Source organism: Marmota marmota, unplaced genomic scaffold (assembly GCF_001458135.2).
Source record: "Marmota marmota marmota unplaced genomic scaffold, marMar, whole genome shotgun sequence".
Taxonomy (NCBI): domain Eukaryota; kingdom Metazoa; phylum Chordata; class Mammalia; order Rodentia; family Sciuridae; genus Marmota; species Marmota marmota.
Window position 1 is genome coordinate 7,268,654 of NW_026000241.1, and position 26,172 is coordinate 7,294,825.

Consider the following 26,172-nt stretch of genomic DNA (forward strand, 5'->3'; position numbering starts at 1 on the left):
TGCTGCCACCAGCTTGTCATGTGCTGACAACCTCAGAAGGCTGTGACTCTTCTTCCTGTACCATTGTCTTGAAGCACAGGGAAGAAGATGGCCCACAGGCAGCTGTGGTCCCACGTTCTAGGGCTCTGTGCCCATGTTCTCACTGTGACACAGGAGAGCACATCAGTGTACAGTTGTGCAAAGGGGTCTTGCTGATGCCAAATGTGCACACCCAGAGAGGGGCACAGTGCATCTCAGATATAGAGTCGTAGACACATAACAGGGACTCAGGCTGTCACAGTTTGCCCACAATTCAAATCTCCCCAACTCACATCAAAACCTGACACATGCCCCTTGGACACACAAACTCTCAGAAACACAACCTCTCAGGCACACAACTCAGAAACAACCTTCAGACCCGTGCTCAGAGATTCATACCGTCTCTGAGTGCACTCCTTGAACATACACACACATACGCAAACCTTCGGAGGCACAGCAGCGCACCCGACCTCCAAACCCAGCCCAGAGCACAGAAGCCATTCAAAGGACTGCGCGCGAGTCTTGACCCGATCAGACGCGACCCGACACCCACCTGCTCCGTCCCAGGAATCGGCTCCCAGACTCGCTGCTGCCACACACAGATCCAGGCGCCGGCGGCCACAGGTGCCTTCCCAGTGGGCGGCCCCGCCCCTGGGAGACGATTGGGCGGGGAAAAATCATTTGCATAGAGGGCGTCACCGTGGTGCTGCGGTGGGCGGACATTTGGGCGTGGCCCCGCCCAGAGAGTTCTAAGGCGGGGAATCGGAAGGCTCTAAATTCGCTGGCAAATTAAGAGGGGAAAGAGAGGACTGGAAGTGTAGCTCAGTGACAGACTACTGCTTAGCCTGCGTATGGCCCTGGGTTCCACCCCAGCAACACACACACACACACACACACACACACACACACACACACACACATGGCGCAGGGGTCTAGCGAGACCTGCCAGGCCTCCCTGGCCCTTGCTGGGTGCCTCTGACCTTACTGTAGACCCCTGATCCTAACTTAACCTTGATTTGGATCCTTTCCCTAACTCAGACAAGCTTGGACTCGTTCCATCAGGGATGAAATATAACTTGGATCCCGGATCCTGTTGGCCCCAGGGACCCAGCTGACTCCCTCTCATACAGATGCAGGAACTGCATCAAGGGGCTGTGGAGTCACCTATGTGGCCTAACCCAGTTGTGCCTCCTGCCTCCAGACTTGTGAGTCTGGGTGCCTCCACAGGACGGTGACAGACCCTCTGCTGCTGATCCCATGATCCCACGTCTCCTTTCTTCCCACAGTCCCAAGAATATCCTATTTCTTCCATCATCCATGTTCCTGTCCTTCCCACTCCCCTCTGCCTGCTGTTTCCACTTCAAAAGTCAGCTCTGGTGGGCCTTGTAAAACTGGACCCTAGCCCAGACCTCTCAATCTTCCCCTGGGGGCCCAGGACCACAGGGCCAGACCTAGAGAATGGAGGGGGGGTTGTGAGTGAATTGAAGTGGAAAGAATTACGGAGTCCAGGGTCAGGGATGAAGATAATTCTAGACAGGAGAATTCTGGGGAAGTCCCCAATCTGAGGAAGACAGAGTGCCTACTTCCCCGTCCCTGTGGGGTCAACTTTTCCAATAGGAAGAGTTGGGACACTGGGACAGATGAGAGTTAGGGGCAAGGGCTGTGCCAGAGGGGTCAAGGATGGCTTTCCAGAAGATGGGGTATTTATACTGGGCTTTCAGGTATGAGTAGGAGCATGCCACTGGGCAAAGGAGTTTTCAAGAGAAAACAGCACTTGCAAAGGTGCAGAGGAAGAGCACAGAACATTCTTTGACAGGGTCAAGGGTCAGGGTGAGAGGAGAGAGATGAAGCAGTAGGAACAGGTTGGGGTAGAACCCAGGCAGGGGCTTGGAAATGAAGAGGAGGGGATCCACTTGGGGGTAGATACCAGGGGAGAGCAGATTTCAATGGCTGCCTAGTGTCCACCTTCTCAGGAGACAATGAGATGTGGCTGAACACCTGGACTCAGGGGGAAGCATATGGAATATGTCCGGGTGTGGGGAACACTGAGGCAGGGAACAGAGGGACTTGGGTGGCTCGTGCCTCTCCTCACATCTCAGTTTACCTGTCTGTGACATGGGAAGTTTGGACCTCTAGTCTGGTCACAAACTTCTCTTTGGACATAAAAACTAGGATTCATGCTGTACCATAAGTGAGTCCCTTGCTCCCACCCAGTACACAATACTACACCCTCAGGTGTCCCGAATATACACCAGGGCTCAGGTCCGGCTGGGGGCTTCAGCCTCAGCTTCAAGGTACAGAACAAGGCTTGGGGAGCATGGAGGTGGCTGGGGAGCCCCAGGCCCCCCAAGGAATGCTCTGTTTACCCGTGGCTGCCCGCCTGCCTCTGATGCAACAGGCAGGCTCTGGTTACGTGAGGGTGGCAGCTGGAGCAGCTCTGGGAGCAGCCGGGGCGTGGTAGAAAGGGCTGGTGGTGGAGCTGAGGCCAGCTGGTTGGAGCTGCTCCCCTGCGCCGTGCCCCTGCCCCTGCCCCTGCCCCTGCCCCCTGCCCCTACCCAGTACTAGGACTCTCTTCCCTGTCCCTGCCCCCTCCTCCCCCACCTTGCCCCCTTCCACTATTCGGGCTCCCACGCCCCCTTCCTATTCTGGTCAGTTTTTTATCCCATCATTCGCGATATTTCTCCCACAATGGTCCCTCCTTACTGCCTTTGCCCTTATTCCTGCCCAGTCCCTTCTCTCATCACTACTCTGTCCACAAGCAAGGCACTGAGTCTCCACTTCAGCCTTCTTAGATGACGGACACCCTGAGTTGTCTGAGTATGAAGTTGGAGGAGAAGGGAGAGAAGGGCCAGCGGGGAGGTCCAGGGAGGGGATCCTGGGAGATGAGGGGGGCCGCCTGGGTGAAGGAAGAGGCTGGGGGAAATGGAGAGCCATGCCCCGCTTTCCCAGATCCTCTTCCAGAATGTCAGCACAGGAAGACTTTGAAGGACTTTCCATGACAAGGACATTGTGGGAAGGCGCTGGGGTTAGAGAACCCTGCCTCCCTGTTTCAGCTTTGCTGTGTACCTGCTGTGTGACTTCAGATCAGTCACTTCACCCCTATGAGCTTTTTTGCTCATGTAAAAAGTGTAGACCATAGCCGCCCCTCCTCCTGGAGGAGCCAAACATTTCAAGGTCCACCTACAAAGTCCCCTCCTCCAAAAGCCATCCGTGTGCTTCCTCAGTCTGGGGTTCTCCACCCCCACACTCTCACCTAGCCCAGCACTGACAGCGGGTGGGGCTGCACGTTCAACTCTGTCTCCCTCAGTGTGCGGGCTCCTCAGGGCCAGGCCCAGTGCATGGCAGCCCCGAAGGTAGGTCTTCACGGGTCTCCTGAAATACTACAGAGCCCCAGAGAAGGTCTGAGGGGTGGGGGTGAGGATGGGAAGCAAACTTGGGGCCATGTTGGGGGAGACAACAGGGCTAGGAAGGGGCTTCCCAGGGGTCTATGGCAGAGCACGTCTGAAGTAAAAACCAGGACTTGGACCAGGTGCTAAGGCCAAAAAGACAGCTGAAGAGAAGTCTGATTCTCTTCCTGACCACAGCAGCTAGGGACAGGTGCTGCCTTCTTTGGGTCTCCTTTCAGCCCATCTACATATCTGAAGGAGCTTGGCAGGGCGCCATACTTCACTTCCTGGAATCCCTTCTAGGTCTTTTCTAACCTGGTGACCGCTAGGTTTCTGCTTGAATGCCCCATGGCACGGGGGCTCCTTCCCTCTCTTCCAGCTGCCCATCCATTTCTGAGCCATCTGGGGGCAAGCAGGGCCTGGGACAAGAGGCTGTTCTTGTTCTTGATGGTGCAGGACTAGAAGAGGCCCTGCTGGGTAATCCAGTTCCTTGGAAACTCAGTTTACTCTCTTGAGAAACAGGAGCCAGAGTATAGAAGATGAAAAAGGGGGAATGGTCACAGTGTCCCCAAGACCAGCCAGGGCTGCAGATAATGTGTTTGGAGGCCAAGCTCGTGGCCTAGGTTTTGTCTTTTGCGCCCCCTGGCGGCGGACGGGGGTGCCCCCAGAGGAGAGGCCGAAGTGTGAATGAGATGCATATTAAGCAGGACTCCCATGGGCTCTCAGAACCCCCTTGAAAGAAGCAAACTCTTAGCTGCTGGCTGAAGTCGGGGGCTGTAAGTGACATGGCGCCCTGGGAGAGTCTAGAACACTCCATGACTGCTCCCCCAGTCTGGGATATGTGCAATTATCTTAGCTGTCTCCTGTCCCATGGGTTGTAATCTTGCTGTCCGTGTTGGCCTGCCTAGCTCTGGAGCATCCCCGGGCTCATGGAGTGGGGATAATGTTTGCTGGATAAATGGGTACATGGAGGACAGATGAAAAGACAGTTGGATGACGTTGAGATACCTTCAGGCCAAGCAAATGACTCTAACTGTAGAGACCCCACAGCAAGCAGGGCCCCAAATCTGGTGGACCTGAGACTCCCCTCTCCCCCATAGAGTCATTTACAATGGGGAGGCAAGATGGCAGCACAGAAGCCTCCCGGTACACACTAGGAGGGCAGAGGGAGGGCTGAGCCCTGCTTCCTGGCGGTGGGAGACTCATTTCTCCACACTTCCTGTATTCCAGATCCCCTTCACAAGGCCCAGTGTCCCAATAGGAGCCATTCTCTCCTTAGGAGCCTCTGGGCCTCATCACCCCTACCCCCTCACTGCCAAGCTGGGGAGTGTGCTTGAGATGCAGCCTGGCTACCCCAACAATTTATTCTGATCTTCCTGATACATTTTATTGCAACAAATAATTTAAGGGCTAACATTTGCACACAATTGGCCTTGGAGGTGTACATACTGAGAACATGTGACACTGAAATTCACAGGACTCAGCGCTGGCTCTTCTGGACTTAGCTGCAGGAATACATCAAAGTAATTTTGGCAAAAGGGTAATTGAAGGGTTCATGAAACTGAAGAATTGAAATGTGTTAACTTCAGGTACAGCTGGATCCAGGGCCCCATGAAATATTCTTAAGTGTCCCTCCCTCCATCTACCTATCCCGATAGAAGAAGCACAGGTCCTTCCCAAGCTTCCAGCAAAATTCCAAGAAGCCCTCCAATTAGGTCACATTTATTTCCTGCTTTCCATTCTCCTCTTCTTCCCTCTCTCAGCCTATAGAACATGCTCAGTACAGCTTTCCTTGTCCAGATGGAGAAAGGGAGAACTAGAGAGGGCCAGCACCAGGTCCCGTATCACCCAGCATGTCAGAGGCAGGGCTAAGACCAAACTAGGAGGCTTAAGAGCCCAGGTCTGCTCTCAAACTGCATGACCTGACACAAATCACACCATCTCTTGGAGCCTCTCATTTCTCATCTGTATTTGGGGGTGCTACCTGCCTAAAGGGGTTGTCTGAGAATGAAAAGAGATAACCCATGAGGAACATACCACACACAGTGGGTACACAATCAGGATTATCACGGGGGCAATTATTGATCCAAGAGCAGGTAAGAGCATAGGAAGAAAAGGCATGTCTTGGGATGATTTTAGCTGGGCTTAGAGGTTTCGGCAGGAACAGGTCTGTGTTGGCCCCACTGGCTTTGTCTTTAATCCCTCTGGGTTGCACAAGGTGGTACCCAGGGGCCCAGCTCTGGTCAGGTTAGGCAGTGAGGAAGGAGTCTGAGAGGTATAGAGTTGTCCCATGAGGAGCCTGGGCTGAGGACCATGTGGAGGGGTCAGAGGGTCTGGGTGTGAATCTTGGTGCTTCTGGGCATGGGCCTCCACCCTGGGCTGGCTCGCTTCTCTGAGCCTTGGTTTTCTCTTCTGTAAAATGAGATGATATTGAGGGTCATGGGACAGGAGAAGCAGGGGATGATTGATCTGTGAAGGTCTTTGAAGATCCTGGCAGGAGCAGCTTTGGGGAAAAGTGGAGGTGGAAGGCTCTGAGAGAAGGGAGCCAGTGGAGAAGAAAAAAGAGGTCTGAAGGGACAAAGGTGAGACCAGAAGATTGTACACAGTGGGATTTCAGTAGCAAAGGAAACAGGAGATGATACAGGAAAGGGAAGGGCAACAGGACAGTGTCCTTTATCAAGGGAGAGGGAGGAACCCGTGGGTGGGGATGTGATGGGGGTGATGGGAGTGGACGGTTGGAGGTGGGAGGTAGAAGATGGGTGTGGCCTAGAGCTGGCACAAAATGCTGTGGGGGGCACTGGGGCAGCTGCTAACCCCTCAGGCAGCCTTTCCTGCTCAGGCCTTCCCAGATGGCCCCTAGGCAACCCCCAATCCATGATTCCTCATATTTCCCTGGCCAACAGCCAAGCCTATGAGCAAGCACTTAGTAAGGACTCACTGGCTGACTGAAGTGCCCAATAAGTGCAGCGTGTGGTGCCCAGGGAGTGCTCTCTGGACACAGGTGACCTCCATGGCCTCTTGGCTCTGGTTGCTGCAGCTGAGGGTGTGGGGCCTGTCTCAACTTGCTTTCCCTCAGCCTTTAAGAAGGCCTCATGGCACAGAGGATAATCCCAGCACCTGGCCAACAGTTCCTCTGGATGCCTTGAATCTGCCATGTCTGCCCTCCGTGGGCACAGAACACATCGGTCTTCCTCAGGGATACTCTCCAGGCAAGGTCGCTTCATCTTCCAGGATCCACCATCACCTGGGCAGCCCTCCCTACAAGACCCTGGGCTTGCTCACATCACTGAGCAGTGGGATACCATAACTGTGAAGCACAGGGGGGTGGGGTGAGTGCTGCCTGCCTAGCACTTGGTCACCAGGAGCCCAGATGGCCTGCTGGAGAGGCCACAGGGAGCCTGGACCCCACAGCCAACACTCCAGTCAACACCTAACTGTAGCAGTTGAACTCCAATGAGTGTCCCCAGGAAGTGGCCAGCAGAACTGCTCAGCCAAGTAACAGAATAGCATGTTTCTGTAACTATGTTTCTACTACCAGTTTTACAGGGTGTTCAGTTTGGGAATTGTTTGTCATGTACAATAGCTAAGTGCTACAACACTCACCTGTTGTAGCCTGTGCCCTTGTAGTCACCTAATAGGTAACCTTTATAGAAGGAAAAAATAAAGACCAGGGAGGGAGGGAACAGCAGGCGGGTGGTGCAGGGAGGATTCAGAGCTGTGGATATCGGCCCAGCAGGGGTCAGCCTGAGAATGTGTACATGAAGCAATCACAGGGCCTGGCAGGAGAGGAAATGTGGGATCCCTTCTGAGCTTTAGAGTGGGGGGACCTCTGAGATCGGGACAAGGCCTGGATAAGAGGCAGGAAGACGGCAGAGAGAGGAAGATGAACTAAGAAGGTCCCTGAATAGCAGAGGCCCTGCAGACACTCTGGGTCTGCAAATGTCTCCTCCCCACTCCCTGAAGCCACCCAACAAGCCCAGTGAGAAGGCCCAGGGGATTAGACAAGCAGGTCCCTGCTCAGATGCCAAGTGGGCAGGTTAGTTTAGAGCAGAAAAGCTCAAAGCCACCCTTGGCACTGACCTGGGTTGGGGGAGGACAGGGGCCTTCAGGATTCTTCCAGAATCAGGCTGAGGAGGGCGGGGGCAGTTCCTCGGGGCTGGAATAAAACATGTGAGGCCCAAGTCAGAGGCCATGAGGCTACTTAGCTGGGCTGGGGTTTGAGTTTACATCACACTCTGGTCCCTCAAGACTCCTGGCCTAGGCCCTCAGGGCATACATGAGACCATTGCCCACTTCAGACGCAAAGGCTGGACTCACCCATGGGGGACTGAGTGCAACACACTCAGCACTTGCAGAGAGAGGTGTGAACAGCACCTTACCATGTCTTTCAGAAGCACAAGCACTTTCGTAAAGCAGCACAAGTGGGGTACCGGAAAGCATTTTGAAATCCGGCAGCTGGTTTTGGCTTTTGAGTGAACTCTAGTTCCAATTGCCAACACCAACCCAGCCTCATCTTTGCTGAAGAGCCAGCTCTGTCCCTCTCCTCCACCCTTGAAGGGAGGAAGAGGGCACACCCACGACATACGTGCACAAGGCTTTTTGTTCTCAACAATTCTCATGTCTTAGTTATGAGAAACAGCAGATTTTTTTTTTTTCTTTCTAAATGTCTGGTATGTGTGGGGGCGTAAGTATATCAGTCTCCAACCTGCAGAAGCCAAATGCATCCCAAGGTCGAAGTCCAGCTTATGGCCCAGGCACATGTGTTCAAATGTGTGTTTATTAAGTTATAATGAACATCAAAAACAAAAAGAACTACTTTCAGCTCCCAAAACTCCCCCCAGTATTCAAGGACTGTGGTTTTCATTTTAGACTGTCTGGGCCTCGGCTCAAAGGCTCCCTCTGCTCGACCATAGCCTGGGTAGGAGGAGGACCCTGCCCACCTGTCTACCTTGCTCACTTACTCCAGCCCCCTGCCTCTTTGATGTTTCCCTAGCATGCCCAGTTCCAAGGTCTTCGCACTCCCCACTCCCCACACCACCATCCCCCAGCCACCTCTGCTTGTGTTACCCAGTCCACCTCCTCCTGAGCCCCACGTCCCTTTGCTTCCTTCAAAGCACTGAGGAATGCTCTCATCCATTATGTGTATACTTGGTTGCTGTGAGTCCACCTGTCTTGGTCACCACTGTGTTCCTAGTACCCAGCTCTGAACTGGGCACATAGCAAAGCTCAAGATGTAGGTGCTACAGATGCCAAAGAACAAGCAGAAGTCCCAGACAAGGTGAGATAAGGAAAGGGAGTTTTGTAAAGAGCAAGAAGTGGCAGTTCCTGGCTGAGCTGGCAGATGGTTCTTATAGAGATGAGGCTGAGGGTGGCAACTGGGTAGGTGGTTCCAGGAGCTACCTGTGGCCCTGGGCAGTGGCATTCATGTGGTCTCGGATGCTGATGGCCTGTTTGAGCAGACCTTCGACGCTACGGAAGTAGACACTGCTGTCAACCAGGTTCTTGACGGCACTGAAATGGGAAGACAAGCCTGATCAGCTCTGCATGCATGCCAGTGTCCCACATGCCCCAACACTGGAGAAGGCCACTGCCATGTGCTCGGAGGAGGCCCTGGGTGGATCCAGAGCTCAGTGGGTACCTTGGTGATTCCCTGGACCTCCCTCAGGATTCAGATGTTGGATTTCTGTGCTACACACGAATACCACTGTGACAGAGCACATAATGGCAAGACACAACTTTCATTTTACCTGTAAAACTAAAGTTTTAAAGGTGGTATAAACATGTAAAGTTAGCCTCAAAAATATCCCAGTAGGGCTGAGGGCTGCAGCTCAATGGTAGATAGAGTTCATGCCTAGAATGCCTCAGGCACCAGGTTCCATCCCTAGCACCATAGAAAACAATGACAAAAGACATCACTTTCTTTTTAAGAAACATGCTCCTGCCTTTGAAGGACACTTATCAGCTCAGCAGGGAGAAGATATAAAGGTGAGTTTAGACTGAATCACAAATAAGCCACCATCAATTAGGGATGCTGACTACAAAGCTTCACTAAGTTCTGGCATTGGTGTCACAACTGATAAATGAACACCCTTCCCAAGGCCACCAGAGAAAAACATTTACAAAGTTGTTCAGTGTCTTGCTGTGCCAAAAAGTTGCTTGAGTGGCATCATCTGCAGAAAAAAACAAAAGTGTCATTTTATTTTTATTTCTGTGGTGTTGGGGATGGAACCCAGGGCCTTGTGCATGTGAGGCAAGCACTCTACCACTGAGCTACAAAGAGTCATTTTAAATTTCTCCTATTAAAAAACAAAACAAAACAAAAAAGAGGGTCGGGGATCACTTTGACCTGTGAAAGAGAGGGGCTCAGTGTGCACAGGTCTGGCTGGAATCCTTTCATGCACAAGGCCCTGGGGTCGATCCCCAGTACCACTACTGAGATAAAAAAGATCACTCCCATTTATTTATTTATTTATTTATATTTTTTTTAGAAAGAGAGAGAGAGAGAGAGAGAATTTTAATATTTATTTTTTAGTTTTTGGTGGACACAACATCTTTGTTTGTATGTGGAGCTGAGGTTCCAACCTGGGCCGCACGCATGCCAGGCAAGCGCGCTACCGCTTGAGCCACATCCCCAGCCCACTCCCATTTATTATCAGTCAAGAACATGCGTGAAAATGGCAAATGAAATTGGGGTGCTGGTTGTTACCCCTGATTATGCTTATGCTAAATAGGCTGGCTTGTGGGCCAAAGTTGTAAGATGGTGGTAAAAGGTGAATCTTAACTGGTTCATCTTTTCTTGTTTTGTTTTGTAGCTGTTATGCTTTAGATGTGAAGTGTCCCCCAAAAGCTCATGTATGAAACAATGCAAGAAAGTTTAGAAGAGAAATGATCAGGTTATGAGAACCTTAACCAAATCAGTGCAGTGATACACTTGAAAGGATTAACTGGGCAGGATTAACTATAAGCATGAAGGGTGTGGCTGCAGGCAGTGGGTCACTGGGGCATGCCTTTTGGGATTTATATTTCATCCCTGGTGAGGAGAGTTCTCTCTCCCCTTTCTGGTTGCCATGTACTGGGCTGCTTTCCTCCTCCCACCTTCCTGCCATGATATTCTGCCTGACCTAGAGCCCAGAGCAATGGAGTCAGCCTTCTATGGCTTGATACCATGAGCTCCAAATAAACTGTTCCTACACTACATTGTTCTTGTCAGGACTTTCAGTCACAGCGGTTAAGAAGCTGACTAAAACAGTGATGCTGAGAATGAAATCCAGGCCCTCTCATATGCTAGTCAAGTGCTCTACCATGAAACTATAATTCCAACCCTTAATTTACTCTTTTTTTTTTTTAATGCTGCTAGGGATTGAACCCAGAAGTGTTCTACCACTAAGCTACAGCCCCAGCCCTGCTTGTTAAATTGTCAAGGTTGGGCTCAAACTCCTGAACCACTGGAATTATAGGTACGTGCCACTGTGCCTAGCTTAATTCACTCATCTTAATGTCATCAAATGAAGTCAGCTTTTCTTGTGTTTGATTGTCCATCTTGATAAACATCTTGCTAATACAAGTTCACCACTGAACCTTTTTCCTGAATTTCTAGACCATTTTTAACATCTTTCAATTTTATACCAACCATTTAATACTGCTGAATTGTTTGAAACAAAAGATATGGGACATGCTAGGGGTGTAGCTCAGTGGGTAGGGCACGTGCCTAGCATGTAGGAGGCCCTGGGTTCCATCACCAGCACCAAAAAAAAATGAAAAAAAAAAAAAAAAATCAGGAGCTGAGGATGTGGCTCAGCGATAAAGTACCTGTTCATTAGCATTCTCAAGCCCTGGGTTCCACTCCTGGCAACAAAAATAAAACAAAAATAATAACTTGACTCAGGAATTTTAATTTCTTGCCTTCCTAGCAAAATTTGGTTTGTCCATGCAGTGAATCTGTGGAATTTTCCATTTACTACAAATGTAACCTGGAGATTTAGAGAAAGCTAAAGAGCCCTATTTGTGTTTTTGGCCCACCCCCAGTTGTCATTCACTCTCTGGCCTGGCTGGGAATGGAAAATGCTGGGGGTCTTTCCCAGGATCCTTTTATCACTCTGACCTGTGAAAGACAGGGGCTCAGTGTGCACATGTGTGGCTGGAATCCACCAAATAGCCAGGTGAGTCAAGATGCAGCAACCACATCTCCATTAGGGTGAATTGGGCAGGGCAGAGCTCATGGGGTAGCAGGCTGGGAATGCCCCTGAATGCCCAGAGGCCAGAGTAGTGCAGGCTGACCAGGTAACGGGGACTGTGGCTCACCTGCAGGCGTACTCTACAGTGTAAATGGCTCCCTGGCTCTGCTCTTCCCACCGCTGCATGTCCGCCTGAGGGAGTTGAGGGGAACTGTTAGTAGGGGAGGTTACCTCCCAGAGGGCTCCTCCAAGTTGTTTCTCTACTTTCCTTTAGTGGTGTAGGGAGTAGAGCCCAGGCCCTCAAGCATGCTAGGCCAGCACTCTACCACTGAGCCACACCCCCAGTGACCAGAGACTTTTCATCCTGAAACTCCCTTTTCTCCATGGATGTTCTGGAACAACTGGACACCACACCTCAGGACCTTTGCAATGGCTGTTCCCTCCACCTGGCACACCCTTCCCTGGGGTCTTCAGTTATTATTCAGGTTATAACTAATGCAGACTGTGACGTCTCCTTGAAAACCTGCCCCAGATCTATCCACCAATGGTTTGACCTGACTCAGCTATCATATACCTCCTTGCTGGTGCCCCGACTTAATTCCTGCCCTGACAGCCCCTGTTCCACACAGCAGGCACCAGAAAGAGGCCCATTGCAGAGAGAGGCTGGTGGGGCTTACCTTGTGCTGGGCCAGATCAGGCAAAGAGCGGCGCACATGCTCCTGCAGCCGGTATAGGGCCACAGATGGCTCGTTGGCCAGGACATAGACGCTCTCAGTGAACTTGTCCGTGACTGGGTCCAGGGTCAACAGTCAGTAGGGAGGGGGAAGGGACAAGAAGACAAAACATTAGGCTTCTGTTTGCTCAACTGTGAGCCCAGTTAGAACAGAGAGGAGCACCTAGCATTACCCCAGAAGCTGTGTCACCTGAAGCCACAGGGATGGGCAGGAGACAGTCAGAGCAGATTGTCATACTATGAATTTGGTCTTTTCCCTTCCAAACAACCTTGTAGTTGATCTGCCCACTCAGATCCCCTCAAACTCCCCTTAACCCAATGACAAGCCTGATAATGTCGCAGGACCCAAAGGGTCTGGAAGCCTCCATCCCTGGATGGCCCTTAGTCATGACTGACCAATGCAGCATATGCAAGCCTGTGCCTGTCCCTCAGTGAGTGCTGGGACAACTTGGAGGCATATATATCCTCATAAGCCTCCCTGAAGGACCAGGCAGAGATCTCCCTCTGTGGATTTTACCTGAGGTCACCCTTAACCCCATCCTGTTTCCCCTTCTCCCTTGCACATTCCTCCTGGTAATTAATGGCACACACATCTTCTCCCAGGTCTGCTTCAACATAAGGCATTCCTAGACAGCCAGTAATTTCCACCCTTCCTATCCCATCATGAATCTGCTAGTTTTATCACAAAACAAAGCCCATGTCTCACCTGTCTCTTTTTCTATGCAGTACAGGGGAGAACCCAGGGCCTGGTGCATTCTAGGCAAGTGCTCTAATCACACCATGGACCCCAGTGAGTGACCAGGCATGACAGTTCCCTGCCCGGATGCTAGACCCACTTCCTCAGTGGTCTCCCCTACTTCTCCTCCTGCCAAGTTCAATCTCCACGTAGCAGATGAAGTGAACACCAAAGGCACATATCACATGTCTTTCCTTGCTTAAAACACTCCCCATGGCTCCTACTAGTCAGAGAATAAAATCTGTTTCTCTTATCATGGCTCATAAGGCCCCACATGTTCTGCTTCTGGGTGATGTTAACCTCCCTGCCCTGTACCTTCAGCAGTGTTCAAAAGTTTTTCTAAGATAGTGGAAACATTCTGTAATTAATACTGTCCAAAATGGTAGCCACTAGCTAATGTGGCTACTGACCACCTGAAATGTGGCAAGTGTGGCAGAGGAACTCAATTTTCAATTTTACCTAATTCTAATCACTTCAAATTTAAATACTCACATGAGACCAACAGTTACTATATCACAGCCCAGCTCTGAACAAGTTGCCACCACCGGGCCTTTGCACCTATTTTCTACTTTGAGACATCCTTTCCCTATTAGCTCCTATTTATCCCTCAAAGTCTCAGCTCAAATGTCATACCCTGGGCAAGGTTCTCCCTAACACCAACTTTCTTTTCTTTAAAATATTTTATTTTTTTAGGTGTAGATGGACACAACACAATGCCTTTATTTTTATGTGGTGCTGAGGATCGAACCCGGGTCCCGCCTATGCTAGGTGAGCGCTCTACTGCTGAGCCACAATCCCAGCCCCCTAACATCAACTTTCAATCACCTGTACCCTCTCCCTCATTCAGGACCTCACCCTGTTGTTCATTTCTCTTATACCTATTGTGATTTATTACTTTACATGTTCACAAGAAAAAACAAAGCTTGAATTCATGAAGCAGTCTGTTTCCTCATCCGTAAAAATTAAATAATAGTACCCATCATGGTTTGCTACAGAGGTAGATCCAATGCTGTTGCCCACCGTGACTGTCATGGTGAGAACTTAAATGTCTGAGTCAAGGGAAGCCACACAGGACTCTGATCTATGTGGGTTGGTCTAGCTCACCATTGTGTCCTGAATGGAGGGGGAAGAGGGGGAAAAGGAATTTAAAGGGTGACTGGCCTGGTCCTTCCATAACAATGTCCCTTCTGTGGTTCTAAACTCTTATGAGCATGTGCAAGGACATAATGGTAGCAGGGGGGACAAAAGGAGGTTGCTTATACAATCCCAAGTGGGCAATGCATACTTTTTCTTCAACTTGGCCCCAGGGAAAAAGAGGGTAACTTTTTCCCTTTTGTCCTCCTGGATTGAAAATTAGCATAGTAGTAATTCATAATGTATTTTTAATGAGAAAAGAGAATTATGGGGCTGGGGATGTGGCTCAAGCGGTAGCGCACTCGCCTGGCATGCGTGCGGCGCGGGTTCGATCCTCAGCACCACATACAAAAAATAAAGATGTTGTGTCTGCCGATAACTAAAAAATAAATTAAAAAAAGAGAATTAAATGTACTTGTGTCTTCTAAATAATTAGAAGTACCTTGTGAAATAATGTTTATAATTTAAAAAGCTTGTGAGGGCTGAGGGTGTAGCTCGGCGGTAGAGTGCTTGCCTAATATTTGAAGCCTCGAATTCGATACCTAGCACCAAACATTTTTAAAATATGTTTTTCAAAAATAAATGTAAGCCGGGCGCAGTGGCACATGCCTGTGATCCCAGCAGCTTGGGAGGCTGAGACAGGAAGATCGCGAGGTCAGAATCAGCCTGGATAAGGAGGAGATGCTAAGCAACTCAGTGAGACCCTGTCTCTAAATAAAATACAAAATAGGGCTGGGGATGTGGCTCAGTGGTTGAGTGCCCCTGAGTTCAATCCCTGGTACCCCCTGCCAATAAAAAATAAGATAAAAATAAAAGTAGCTCGTGGCACTCCAACTATACGATTTAAGGACGCTAACCACACAGCGATCACCACGCCCCTAACATTCTTCCAATTTATTACCAATATCCGGTTATTGACACGCCACAATAATCCTACGAGGAAATATACCCCTCCCATTCTACAGATATCAAAACGAAGCACAGAGATTTTAAAGGTTTCAAAACTAGTCAGTGGGCGAGCTGGCATTCCATGGCAGTTCAGTCACTGCCCACCCCACCACACACTCCCTCCGTGCTTCTGCCATGCTGGCCCTTTCTCAATTCGAGTTTCCAAGAGTTTCTGTACCCCTCCATCCTGTCCGGGGCCCTGCCCCACCTTTCTTCCCCTTGAGCTGCATCTCTGGTTCCTCCATAGCGACGGCAGCTAGCAGAAACAGAGAACAGGAACAGGAAGTCCAGAGGCTGGGACTTCTGCTTAAACTTTCCCTGCGGAAACCGGACGCGGCAGGCCTCCAGTTCCGGCTTGCCCTGCCTGTTCCTCCTCCTCCAGGGACCGGAGAGGGGCTTAAAGTGAGAGATTAAGGGGAAAGAGGTGCCCTGAGGGCGGTTGAGGGGGAAGAGATACCCCTGAGACACCAGGTGGAGAGGCAAGAACTCTCAATTCCCAAACCCCCTTTGCCCACAGCAGTCGAGTTGTAAGAAAAACACCTCGCATCGCCCACTTAGGACATAAAAATGCCCTCCTTTCCCCCGCCTACTGCCACTAAGTCCCTCCCTGCACAAGTTCATAAGTTCCTAGCAATACAGAAAGGACAGTGTTATGAAAGGAGGCAACAGAACTAAGTCGTCCCTTTAAATTTCAGACGCCCCGCCCTCTTCTCCCCACCCCTCCGCCTTGAGAAAGCTCCGCCTGTCGATTCGTACTGGAGCCGATTGGTTTCTTGTGGAAAAGTCTGTGGGCGGAGCTGGGAATGAGGAAACACAAGCGCAATGAATTTTTCAGAGATCTCTGAGGCCCCGCCCTCCGCGCCCGGCCAAACTGCTGTGCAGAGAACGCGCAGGCGCAACTGCGCCGGTTAGGCACCGGCGGAAGCCACGCCCCTCCCCCAAGTCTTAAAGGGCTAGAAGCGTCTCCTGCTGCTCCGGCTCTTTCGCACTTTTGGGGGGCGGGGGTGCGCAGGCGCAGTGGGGGAGTATTGAGGTGGGGGTAGCAGTCGCGTATCAAGTTGCGCACTGTCCGGACAGAGAAAGCCCGAGCGTTGAGGGTCCAGACTCCAACCTGCTCCCCGCTACATCCATTGAAGAATAAAAGTTTATGAATTGGGTCCCCAAGTTTTGGGGGACCCGTGCTTGCTGCGCTGGGGAACAGAGTTGGTGAGTGGGAGGTGAGTGGACCTTCCGGATCGGTTTGAGAGGCGCCGGTGGGACTGGAAACAATCGCATCTTTTGTTGAGCCCTAACTCATTTCGGGGGACCCCCACCAAACAACCAGAGGGAATGTTTATTGAGCTCTAGCCGCATCAGGCGTTCTACTGTGCTATTTATGGGCATGATTTCTTTTAGGCCTCATTCCTTCCTTTTATTGAGGAGGAAACTGAGGCTCAGCAAGGTTAAATCACATGCCCTAGTTTTCAGCCAGTGTGTGTGTGGGGGGGGTGGATTAGAACCCTGACAGCTGATTTCAGAGCCCAGGCATTAAAGCATGGATGTTGCAGGTGTCTTGATGGTGGGGAAGAGTGGACTTATAAAGTAGCTGGACTCTGATTTTAAAATCCCAACACTGGCCATGATCCTGAATCTCAGTTTAGCCACCCTATAAGTGAATACTTAATTAAAGTTGCTGCTAATTACCTATTCCCTTCTAGCGGTTCCACCAGCTTTCCCTATGGATCCCACCCAGCCTGCAGAGGACCTCATTCTGACCCAGCAGTCTCCCACCCCAGAACTTGGGGACCCTGAAGACCATGGTGTTGAAACCCCGGATGGCTCAGACACTGTAGTCCTTAGCCTCTTCCCCTGCACCCCAGAGCCTGAAGCAGATGCCAGTGTCTGTTCACTACAGGGTAAGATAGCACCTCTGGAATTGGCTCCCTGGGATTTGATGATGGTGGGATGTTGAGCCCCAGATGAAACTTCTGTCTTTGTGACCCACTACTTAGGACATCTTCTCTCTTCCCTCCACCCCCCAAGAGTGGTTTATTTGTTTTTTACAACTTTGTTTTCTGGGGTTTTGTTTTTGTTTTGGTACTGGGAATTAAATCCAGGGGTGCTCCTCCACTGAGCTACATGCCCAGTCCTTTTTATTATTTATTTTGAGACAGGGTCTTACTAAGTTGCCCAGGCTGGCTTCAGACTTTGCTCTTCCTGCCTCAGCCTCCCAAGTAGCCAGATTGCAGGTGTGTGCCCAGCTCTTACATTTTGTTAATGTGGTAAAATATACATAACCTGAAATTTACTGTTAGAATCAAAATTGCAATACAATTCAGTGACATTTAGCACATTCACAATGTTGTGCAACCATCATCTCTATCTAGTTCCAGAATATTTTCATCACCCCAATAGGAAACCCTGTTCTCATGACCAGTCACTCCTTATTTCCCCTCCCTCAGCCCCTGACAATCAATTATTTGCTTTCTATCTCTATGGATTTGCCTGTTCTGATTGTCTTTATTAATGAAATTGTACACTAGATGGCCTTTTGTGTGTGGTTTCTTTCATTCATCATGTACTCATTTGTTGTAACATGTTATAACATGGATCACAGGATCAGGCCTTGATTCCTGTTCATGGCTGAATACTACTCCATTACTATTCTCTGACTTCAAGCCTCCTGAGTTGCTGGTATTGCGGGTGTGCACCACTGCACCTGTGGGGCCACCTTTTGTTTATCCATCATCCATTGGTTGACACCTGGGTTGTTCCCCTTTTGACTACTGTGAATCTTTCTGTTACAAACGTTGGTGTACCAGTGCTTGTTTGAACACCTGTTTTCAGCTCTTTGGCATGGATATGTAAGCATGGAATTTGAGGTCAAATGGTGACCCTGTTTAACTTATTGAGAAACTGAGGGTTACTTTTTGAGTGAAGTCCTTGAAAGAATTTAATTTTTCTCATCCCAGGATCTTTGTGTGGGAATGCTTTCCCCAACATTCGCCTAATGCTAGTTTCTTGGACTTGCCAGGATGTGACTTGGCATCAACCTGGAGCCACCACCCTCAACCATTTTGCCTGAAATGGACCCACCTCCTGCCTCCTCCTTTCTAGCTCCTTTTATTGACTTTTTATTTCTTCTGATAACTTATTTCAACTTGCAGCTTTATTCTGCTCCATTTATTCTACTTCTCTATGTCTGATGCTCTTGCCTGTGGGCTCATTGAATGCAGGGACTTTGTTTTGTGAGCTGAGAACATCACCAGGCCTGGAGAACAAAAATGAACCTGGGTGCCCAAGGGGGTGGATTGAGGAACCCGTAGAGTCTCAGGCACAAATTTTGGTAGATATGAGCCTCGAGGATCTGTCTGGAAGCCCCAGTGACATGTACCAAGGGGAACCTGAGACCCTTCCTCTCTCCCAACAGGCAGCTCCCTGAAGCACTCTACGACCCTCACCAACCGGCAGCGAGGGAATGAGATCTCGGCCCTGCCAGCCACCCTAGACTGTGAGTAGGGCCCTAGGATGGTGGGAGGAGCTGAGAGGAGCCATTTTGAATGGGTAAGCTGAGGTGCTGAGAGGCCATGGATTAAGAGAGGACTCTGCCTCTTTCTGGCCCCCAGCCCTGTCCATCCACCAGCTTGCTGCCCAGGGGGAGCTGAGCCAACTGAAGGAACACCTGAGGAAAGGTGCGTGTCCACACACATGTGCTGGCCTGTTTGGTGCGTGCACGTGGGCTCTGCATGCCCACTCACAGTGATGATGGCCGTGAGTGCCCGCACATGTGCCTGTGTCCACACGTGCATGTGAGTATGTCATGTGCATGCATCCACATGTGTTTAACTCCCTGCCATGTCCGACCCCAGGCCCTGTCTTATCCCTACTCTGGTGACATTGGGGAGAGAGGGCAGGGGTGCAATCCGGTGATACCACTCCCACCTGCCAGGTGACAACCTCATCAACAAGCCGGATGAGCGTGGCTTCACTCCCCTCATCTGGGCTTCTGCCTTTGGAGAGATCGAGACCGTCCGCTTCTTGCTCGAGTGGGTGCGTCTCAGCCTAGTTGGGGGCTTCCTGGGGACCTGAGGGCTGGCAGAAGTTTCAGCTTCTTCTTCTGGTTTCCTGTCCATGAGATGGGGCTGCTCTGTTGGGGGACCCTAGGATCCCAGGGAATGTCCCCATGTCTCCCATCACTACCCACTCTGCTCCCCCGCAGGGTGCCGACCCCCACATCCTTGCCAAGGAGCGGGAGAGTGCCCTGTCACTGGCCAGCATGGGTGGATACACGGACATTGTGGGGCTGTTGCTCGAGCGTGACGTGGACATCAACATCTATGACTGGGTGAGGTGCCACCCACCCAGGCCCCTCAGGGCTGCTTGACCTCCATTTCTGCCCTCTAATATTTATGGAGCACCTGGAAAGTTCTGGGTCTGCTCTGGGTGCTAGGAACACAAAAACAGACTCACTCTCACACTTTGTGTAGCTCCCAGTCTGGGGAAGACAGACACATAAACAGGTAATGGAGAGATAATGAATAGTACTGTGAAGGCAGGCACACAGGCAGCCCCAGGAACCCAAAGGTGGCCAAGGCGGGTCAGGGAGGGCTTCATGGAGGAAGGGACATCTAAATTGAGAAACAGAAGAGGAGAAAGATGGGTGAGGTGATGAGCAGGAAGAGATACCATATTCAATTGGAAGCCAGAGATTTTGAGGCGTGGTGAGGAGTGGGAAAAGATAGAGCATTAGCAAGCGGTAGCGCGCTCGCCTGGCATGCGTGCTGCCCGGGTTCGATCCTCAGCACCACATACAAACAAAGATGTTGTGTCCACCGAGAACTAAAAAATAAATATTAAAAAAAAAAAAAAAGATAGAGCATTAGTTTCTCTGTGCCTTCACCCCCCGACAGAATGGAGGGACTCCACTGCTGTACGCTGTGCGTGGGAACCACGTGAAGTGTGTTGAGGCCTTGCTGGGTAAGTAAAAGTAGAGACCAGCCCAGGAGGCCCCAGGTCCCCATCTGGCCCTGTGAGAACCCTGAGCTCTTGCATGGCTTGTCATGACCTGCTTTACTTGGAGGTGGATTTGGAGCAGGAGGTGGTAGGAGAGCATGGGGGTCTGGGTCTGACTGAGTCGAGCCCCTGCTCTCTAAGCCTCAGGGACTCCAGAGCCATAGTCTTTGGAGGCTTGAAGAGGCCAGGCCCTTGTCCAAGGTCATGCAGGCAATGGGCAAACGCATGGCTGTACCATGAGGCATCTCCACTGGCCCTTTTGAGTCCCCAAGTCCCATTCTGGGCTTCTAGCCCCAGGCCCAGCCCTACCCCAATGTCTGCTCTGCTTTGCAGCCCGGGGTGCTGATCTCACCACTGAGGCAGACTCTGGCTACACCCCTATGGACCTCGCCGTGGCTCTGGGATACCGGAAAGGTAGGCCTGAGACATGGGGTAGTGGTGAGGACTCATAGGTGGGTGACCACAAACGGATACATGGGACATCTCCCTCACTTGTTAGATGCCGGCAGCAAGTGTGTTCATGTTAGCAGACATGGAGCACCACTGTGTACCTGGCCCGAGCACATCCTGGCTCTCGGTGCTGTCACGTGAGAGGATAGACACACCAGTGCATATCAGTGACCAGAGCCATGAGGGGGAGCATAGGCACCGAGAAGCCCAAAGGAGGCCCCAACCCAGCCTTGATGGGTATCTATCTTAATGTCTTAGTCCATTTTCTGTTGCTATAACAGAATATCTAAGACTGGGTAATATATAATATAAAGAAAAAGAGACATTCTGGCTCATGGTTCTGGAGGTTGGAAAACCCAAGATTGGGTGCCCACATCTGGTGAGGGCCTCGTATTGCTGCACCACAGTGGAAAGTAGAAGGGCAGCGTGTGTGTGTGTGTGTGTGTGTGTGTGTAAGAAGCAAAACATGAAGGACAGTCTTGCTTTAAAATTTAAAACAACCTGTTCTCACAGTAAACAACCCACTCCCATGACAGTGAGAAAGGCATTGATCCATTCATGAAGGTTCTGCCCCCACAACCCAAATACCTCCTAATAGGCCCCACCTCCCAACACCACTGCATTGGGACCAAGCCTCAAGGTGTATTTACTAGAGACAGCAGATCCCAAGTTTCAGCTTATGCACGCGTGCCTGTGCATGTGGGTGCGCTTGTGCACACAGGCCACACACCAAACAGCAAGGTGGTCAGGGTGGGCTTCTGGGGGACTTTAGAAGGACTTCACTGCGTCCAAGTAAGAGAAGGATATAGAAGCTTACCAGGGCCAGAACACTAAGAGGGAATTGGGCCGGGCCACAGTGCATGGGGCTATGGAGCCCGGTCCTGTCCATGGCAGGAGGTAGGTATGAGCAGGGGCCATAAGCAAACCCAAGTTTGACATGGGAACATCCTGACCACCCATCCTCTTGGTTGGTGGAGGATGGGCTCAGGAAATATCCTACCTCCCTTTGGAGAGTTTCATTCTATGTGAGACGGAAATCATCCCTCACAGACCCTATATTATTTTCATGAAAATCACAACTCACCCATTTTGTTTGGTAAGAAGTCTTTTATAACTCCAAAAGGCTCAAGAAATGCATTACAAGGCCAGCCTGGGCAACTTAGTGAGACCCTGTCTCAAAAATAAGAAGGGATGGGGCTGTAGCTCAGAGTGCCCCTGGGTCTGATTCCTGGTACCACAAGGGGGCAGGGAACGCATTTCTAAGGCCTGGAGTGAGGCTCCGTGGTAGAGCACTTGCCTGTCCCGTGAGGCCCTGAGTTTCATCCCCAGCACTGAAGAAAGAAATAGAAGGGAGGAAGGAAGAAAGGAAGGGAATTTTTACAAATTCAGGGGAAGTTGATGTTTCTGGGAGGAGGCCTTGACCCTGCCACTCTTGCTCTGGGAGGGGCACGGACCCTGTTGTCTGTATAGGGGGTCTTCCATCCAGGCCCCAGGGCTGTAAAACCCTGGCTCATCCCCAGGGCAACGGTGCAGGTTGGGATGGTGCCTGTTGGCTCTACAGCTTCCTTTCCAGCGGCTACCTTTTCCCCACCCATCTCCAGTGCAACAGGTAATCGAGAACCACATCCTCAAACTGTTCCACAGCAACCTGGGGCCCACTGACCCGGAGTGAAGGCTGCCTGTTGGGGACGCAGACACTCAGGGAACCAAATGGTCGACCCAGAGCTGGGAGAACCCAGAACTGGCTTCAAAGGCAGCTCCTGGACAGGAAGTGGGAGGGGACCCTTCCCAAGAGGAACCAATAAACCTTCTGTGCAGAAATTAAAGGACTTTGCTGTGATTCCCTGAGGGCTTCCTTGAGAGGTGTCCTCCCCATCCCCAGAGGTCTCAGACCTTCTTCTCCCCCAGCACTCTCAAGTGGTAGATGACCACGCGGCCAAAAAAGTCAGTGGTGTCTTCAAATGTCACCTTCAAGCGGTCCACCTCAGCAGCCGGCACAGAGAATGTTTAAGCACAAGCAGTCAAGAGAAATGGTGGCACTTTGTTTCCCACCCTCCATCCCTACCTTTCCCAAACCCAGCTCAGACCCCATCAGTGTGCTAGGTGACCCTAGCAAGGTGTGAACCCCTCTGAGCATCACACAGAGCAGACCCATTTTCCAGATTATGCAGTGGAGACCCGGAGGTCACTTTTCAAAATATGGCAAGTTTCCACTCAGGTCTAGGTGGGCTCAAAGCTTTTAGAGGCACAGATCCTCCCACCCCAGGGGCCAGGGCAGGATATCTGAAGGGAATTGTTGTCCTCGGGGTAGAAGTCCACAATGTTGTGGAGGGCCTCACTCCCCTGTGACCCTGCAGCAGAGAAAGGTGCATACAGTGAGTACAGGATATCCCCCCCTGGAGTCCCCACCTCCCAGGACCTTCTAGTACCTTCCAGGCGGCCCCGGCGACTGGAGAAGCCCCCCTGGAACTGGATCTGCAGCTGGGAGACACAGATGCGCTGGGGAAATTCCAGTGTCACCCACTGGCAGGGGCCCTAAAAACAGATGGGAAAACTGAGGCCCACGATCACTCCTCGATGGGAGCCTGGCTATGCCTGACTCACACAGTGGGGAGACGGGAAAGTCAGCACATAGTCCTTCCCTGCCCACCTCGGGTTCCCCCAAGTTCTCAAGGCACTCTGGACCTCTGCACCTCACCTGGTCCGAGTTCCAGCACGTCTCTTCGTCTTGGTCAAAAAGATACTTCTTTCCAAACTGCCGGCTGTTGCGATTCAGCACGGAACTCACCCTCGGAGGCACCAGGTCGATGAACCGTTAAGCCCAGTTCTAGGCGCCACCGCCCCCCGCCCACGGAGCCCGAGCCCGCCCCCTCCCCGCCACAGGTCCTTCCGCCACCCTAGTGCCCACTACCCCTAGACTCGCCATCAGGGCTCTCGGGCTCTCACCTGCTCACTGTCTCCGGACAAACCAAAGAGTGGGTCATCTTGGTTCTCCAGGGCCTCGCGAAACCCAAGGCTGGACTCTGCTGGACTCGGGTCCAAATCCCGGCGCCACCTCAGCCACAGGCGGCGTCACCTAGGCTACACCCCTAGTTTGCAGGTCCTCGAGTAACTAGGGACCAAGAACAGCCACTCTCTCTCACGCCCAAGTCCTAAATGTCGCCTCGATCACCCCCTTGCTGGAAAAATTGGAGGCTCGGGGAAGATGCCGGTGGCCGGGGACCCGGCCTTTCACAGCGGATCCAAGGAAAGGAAACAGGTTCCCTCGGGGTTTGGGGGGCGCACCTCCGCGTCTGAGCCTCACTTTCCCGGTCAGTAGTAGCTTCAGGAGGAACCAGAGACCCGGACCAGGAACCGCGTGGGCATAGCGCATGCGCAGTGTGACTTGGGCTCCGCCCAGCCACTGCTCCTGGGGCGGGGCGGGGCTGGACGCTGGCCCCTTCGTGACCGCCTTTTAAAGGGCTCTCGCCCTGTGGTTGAGGTTCTCCTTGGATTTGGAGGAATGCAAGTTGTGTGTCACCTGGCACCATTTCTTGGTGAAAATGCCGGCTATAAAGTATTGGTTTTTCAAATCCCACAAACTTCCTATAATCATGTCTTCCTACTGGGGGAGTCTGCTAACCTCCAATGCAGGCTGGGAACCCCTGCACCTCACTGACTCAGAGAGGCCAATGGAAGAATTGAGGAAGAGACTATGATGTTGGGAGCATCAGTCGTTCCCATCAACCCCATGTGTCCTGAGATGCAAGAGACCTGGCCTCCAAATCTGTCTTTCCAGCAAATGCTTCTGAGGAAGGCTTCTTGAAGAAATGGTCATGTAAGGCGGGTTTTGAAGGATAAATAGGAGTTTGCTAGGTCAGATTACACAAAGCCTCAGATACCAGGCCAAAAATTTAGTTCACTGATTCACTGGTTAACTCCTGTCACCATATACTGCCATTCCTGTGCCCACCCCTGTCCTGAGTGACGCTGGAGATGATGAGAGCCCTCAGCTTTAGCCTCATCCCTAAAGAGCCCCACCTGGGCACAACACAGATACTCCCAGACCTATGGGGTCAGGGCTGAGCCACAGGAAGGGACAGAGGTGGGGAAGCAGGGAGTCCACCTAAAAGAAGCTTCCTGGGAGGGGGGATCTGGGATGGAGAGGGGATTCAGGCAGGGGGAAAGCACAAGGAAAGGCCTCGTTGGATTAAGACCATGGATTTGAATAAAATACGTGGAGCCATATCCTGCTGGGCCTGGAGCAGTGTTTGGGAAAGGGCATGACTCCATCCAGTCTACACAAATGGAGGCTTCCAAGGCAGGGCAGCCACTGGCAGGGGACTCTTGTCCCTAGCTTTAGCTGAATGGTCTGGGATCCAGCCCCTTTCTTCAAGGGAGTGGGGGATGGTCCCCTGGCATCCTACTAGCGTCTCCCAAGCACATCTCAGGAGCCGGGGCTGGCAGGGAAACTGGGTCACCAGCGGAAGGGCTGTCCCATCAGTCCCTGACCGCCAGGACTTCCTGCATTCTGTTGTGGTCTGGTGCCAGACCCAGCTTTGCTGTTCTCAGGGCTGAGGTTGGAGATGGCAGGAAACATCCCCACTCTCGTCAGAAATTAGGAAGATCTTGGACCCTGGAGAGCCCAGATCTACTTAAAATCTTGGCTGGACTATTCACCAGCTGTGTGACCTTAGACAAACATCTCTACAAACATCTCTGAGCCTCAGTTCCCTCATCTGTGAAGGGGGAAAATTCTGTTCATAGGCCTGTTGGAGGATACAGTAGAATCCTTGGGTTGACATATAACAACAGTGGATGACACTTGGTGAGACCCCACTGTGTTTTTCGTCTCCACCCGTTGGCTCATTAAACCGCAATTGGTTGATCTGTGTCACTCTCATTTTATAGCAGGGGACACAGCAACTTGACCAAGATTCCCCTGTGAGGATATGCATAGCCCCAGGGCCCTCCATATCACTCCTGGGCTTGGCGTAGAGCCACCTTGGCCACTGGGATGAGGCCAGCTCCTTACTCTCTTCCCGCCTCCTCACCCCACTGGCGCCTAAGCATGAAAGAGCCTCCTGTTCCTCTAGGGAATTAGCAGCTCTGAGTTTCCAGCAAGACAGCCAAAAGTGGTCCATTCATTCGCCTTAGTGAGGCCGACTAAGAGCTCCCTCCCCACTCCTCCCACCCCAGGGGATGAGGCCGGGAGAGTGCTAGGGGAGCCGGTCCTGCTCCTCTGGCTCTCTAAGGGAAACTGAGTCACCTAAAAGCAAAGTTATTTGGCCAAGATCATCCAGGGAGACAATCCCCAGTCTGACTCTGGAGTTCCCTCTAGTGGACTGAGTTCTGCATTTTTCAGGGGAGGAATTGAAGCTCCGAGAGAGTCCAGGATTTGCTGAAGCCACCCAGCAAATTTGGGTCGGCAGGGCTCTATCTGTGTCACTGCTTCTGAGGAGGCACTGAGGACCCACTAGGAAACAGGTCCCACTCTCCATGAGTCTGTCATCCTGGAGCAGGGCAGGAAAGGCCCTCGGATGGTTCCAAACCTTGGTTCCCCCTGGGAAAGGGACTTAAATGACAGTGGGAGAAGGGGTGGCTGGATGTGAAGGAACCTAG

At 51.5% G+C, this 26,172-nt stretch overlaps 4 protein-coding genes across 9 annotated transcripts in view; 1 reads left to right on the forward strand and 3 right to left on the reverse strand.

Annotated features, from left to right (window-relative positions):
* The window catches only part of Mef2b (myocyte enhancer factor 2B), a 30,932-nt gene extending 18,652 nt beyond the window's left edge, over positions 1 to 12,280 (reverse strand). For 3 of the 5 annotated variants that reach the window (XM_048795427.1, XM_048795424.1, XM_048795423.1), the window contains exons 1-3: positions 9,525 to 9,554; positions 8,805 to 8,915; positions 7,485 to 7,560 (exon numbers count right to left, since the gene is read on the reverse strand). The gene's annotated coding sequence lies outside the window, so the exon portion shown is untranslated. Of the gene's footprint in view, positions 1 to 571; positions 818 to 7,484; positions 7,561 to 8,804; positions 8,916 to 9,524; positions 9,555 to 12,255 lie in introns of those variants that run through there. The other 2 variants (XM_048795425.1, XM_048795426.1) reach the window with 2 other exon arrangements.
* On the reverse strand, positions 5,111 to 15,779 carry Borcs8 (BLOC-1 related complex subunit 8). The gene is made up of 6 exons (XM_015489301.2): positions 15,338 to 15,779; positions 12,256 to 12,368; positions 11,706 to 11,770; positions 8,805 to 8,915; positions 7,485 to 7,560; positions 5,111 to 5,816 (listed from the first exon to the last, which is right to left on the reverse strand). The coding sequence occupies exons 1-5, from the start codon at positions 15,372 to 15,374 to the stop codon at positions 7,527 to 7,529; spliced, it is 360 nt and encodes a 119-aa protein (XP_015344787.1). The 5' UTR covers positions 15,375 to 15,779; the 3' UTR covers positions 5,111 to 5,816; positions 7,485 to 7,526.
* Positions 15,780 to 16,131: 352 nt separating this feature from the next.
* Rfxank (regulatory factor X associated ankyrin containing protein) lies at positions 16,132 to 22,397 on the forward strand. 2 transcript variants are annotated; one of them, XM_015489303.2, is made up of 9 exons: positions 16,132 to 16,346; positions 16,827 to 17,024; positions 18,539 to 18,619; positions 18,735 to 18,800; positions 19,058 to 19,158; positions 19,328 to 19,453; positions 20,019 to 20,085; positions 20,455 to 20,535; positions 22,173 to 22,397. In XM_015489303.2, exons 2-9 carry the CDS (start codon positions 16,847 to 16,849, stop codon positions 22,241 to 22,243), a joined length of 771 nt encoding a protein of 256 aa, XP_015344789.1. In that variant the 5' UTR covers positions 16,132 to 16,346; positions 16,827 to 16,846; the 3' UTR covers positions 22,244 to 22,397. The 2 variants fall into 2 exon arrangements, with proteins under 2 accessions (XP_015344789.1, XP_015344788.1); XM_015489302.2 differs by having other exon boundaries at positions 16,132 to 16,335.
* On the reverse strand, positions 21,659 to 23,960 carry LOC107145376 (nuclear receptor 2C2 associated protein). The gene is made up of 5 exons (XM_015489304.2): positions 23,518 to 23,960; positions 23,270 to 23,360; positions 23,001 to 23,106; positions 22,855 to 22,922; positions 21,659 to 22,578 (listed from the first exon to the last, which is right to left on the reverse strand). The coding sequence occupies exons 1-5, from the start codon at positions 23,553 to 23,555 to the stop codon at positions 22,459 to 22,461; spliced, it is 423 nt and encodes a 140-aa protein (XP_015344790.1). The 5' UTR covers positions 23,556 to 23,960; the 3' UTR covers positions 21,659 to 22,458.
* Positions 23,961 to 26,172: the final 2,212 nt, after the last annotated feature.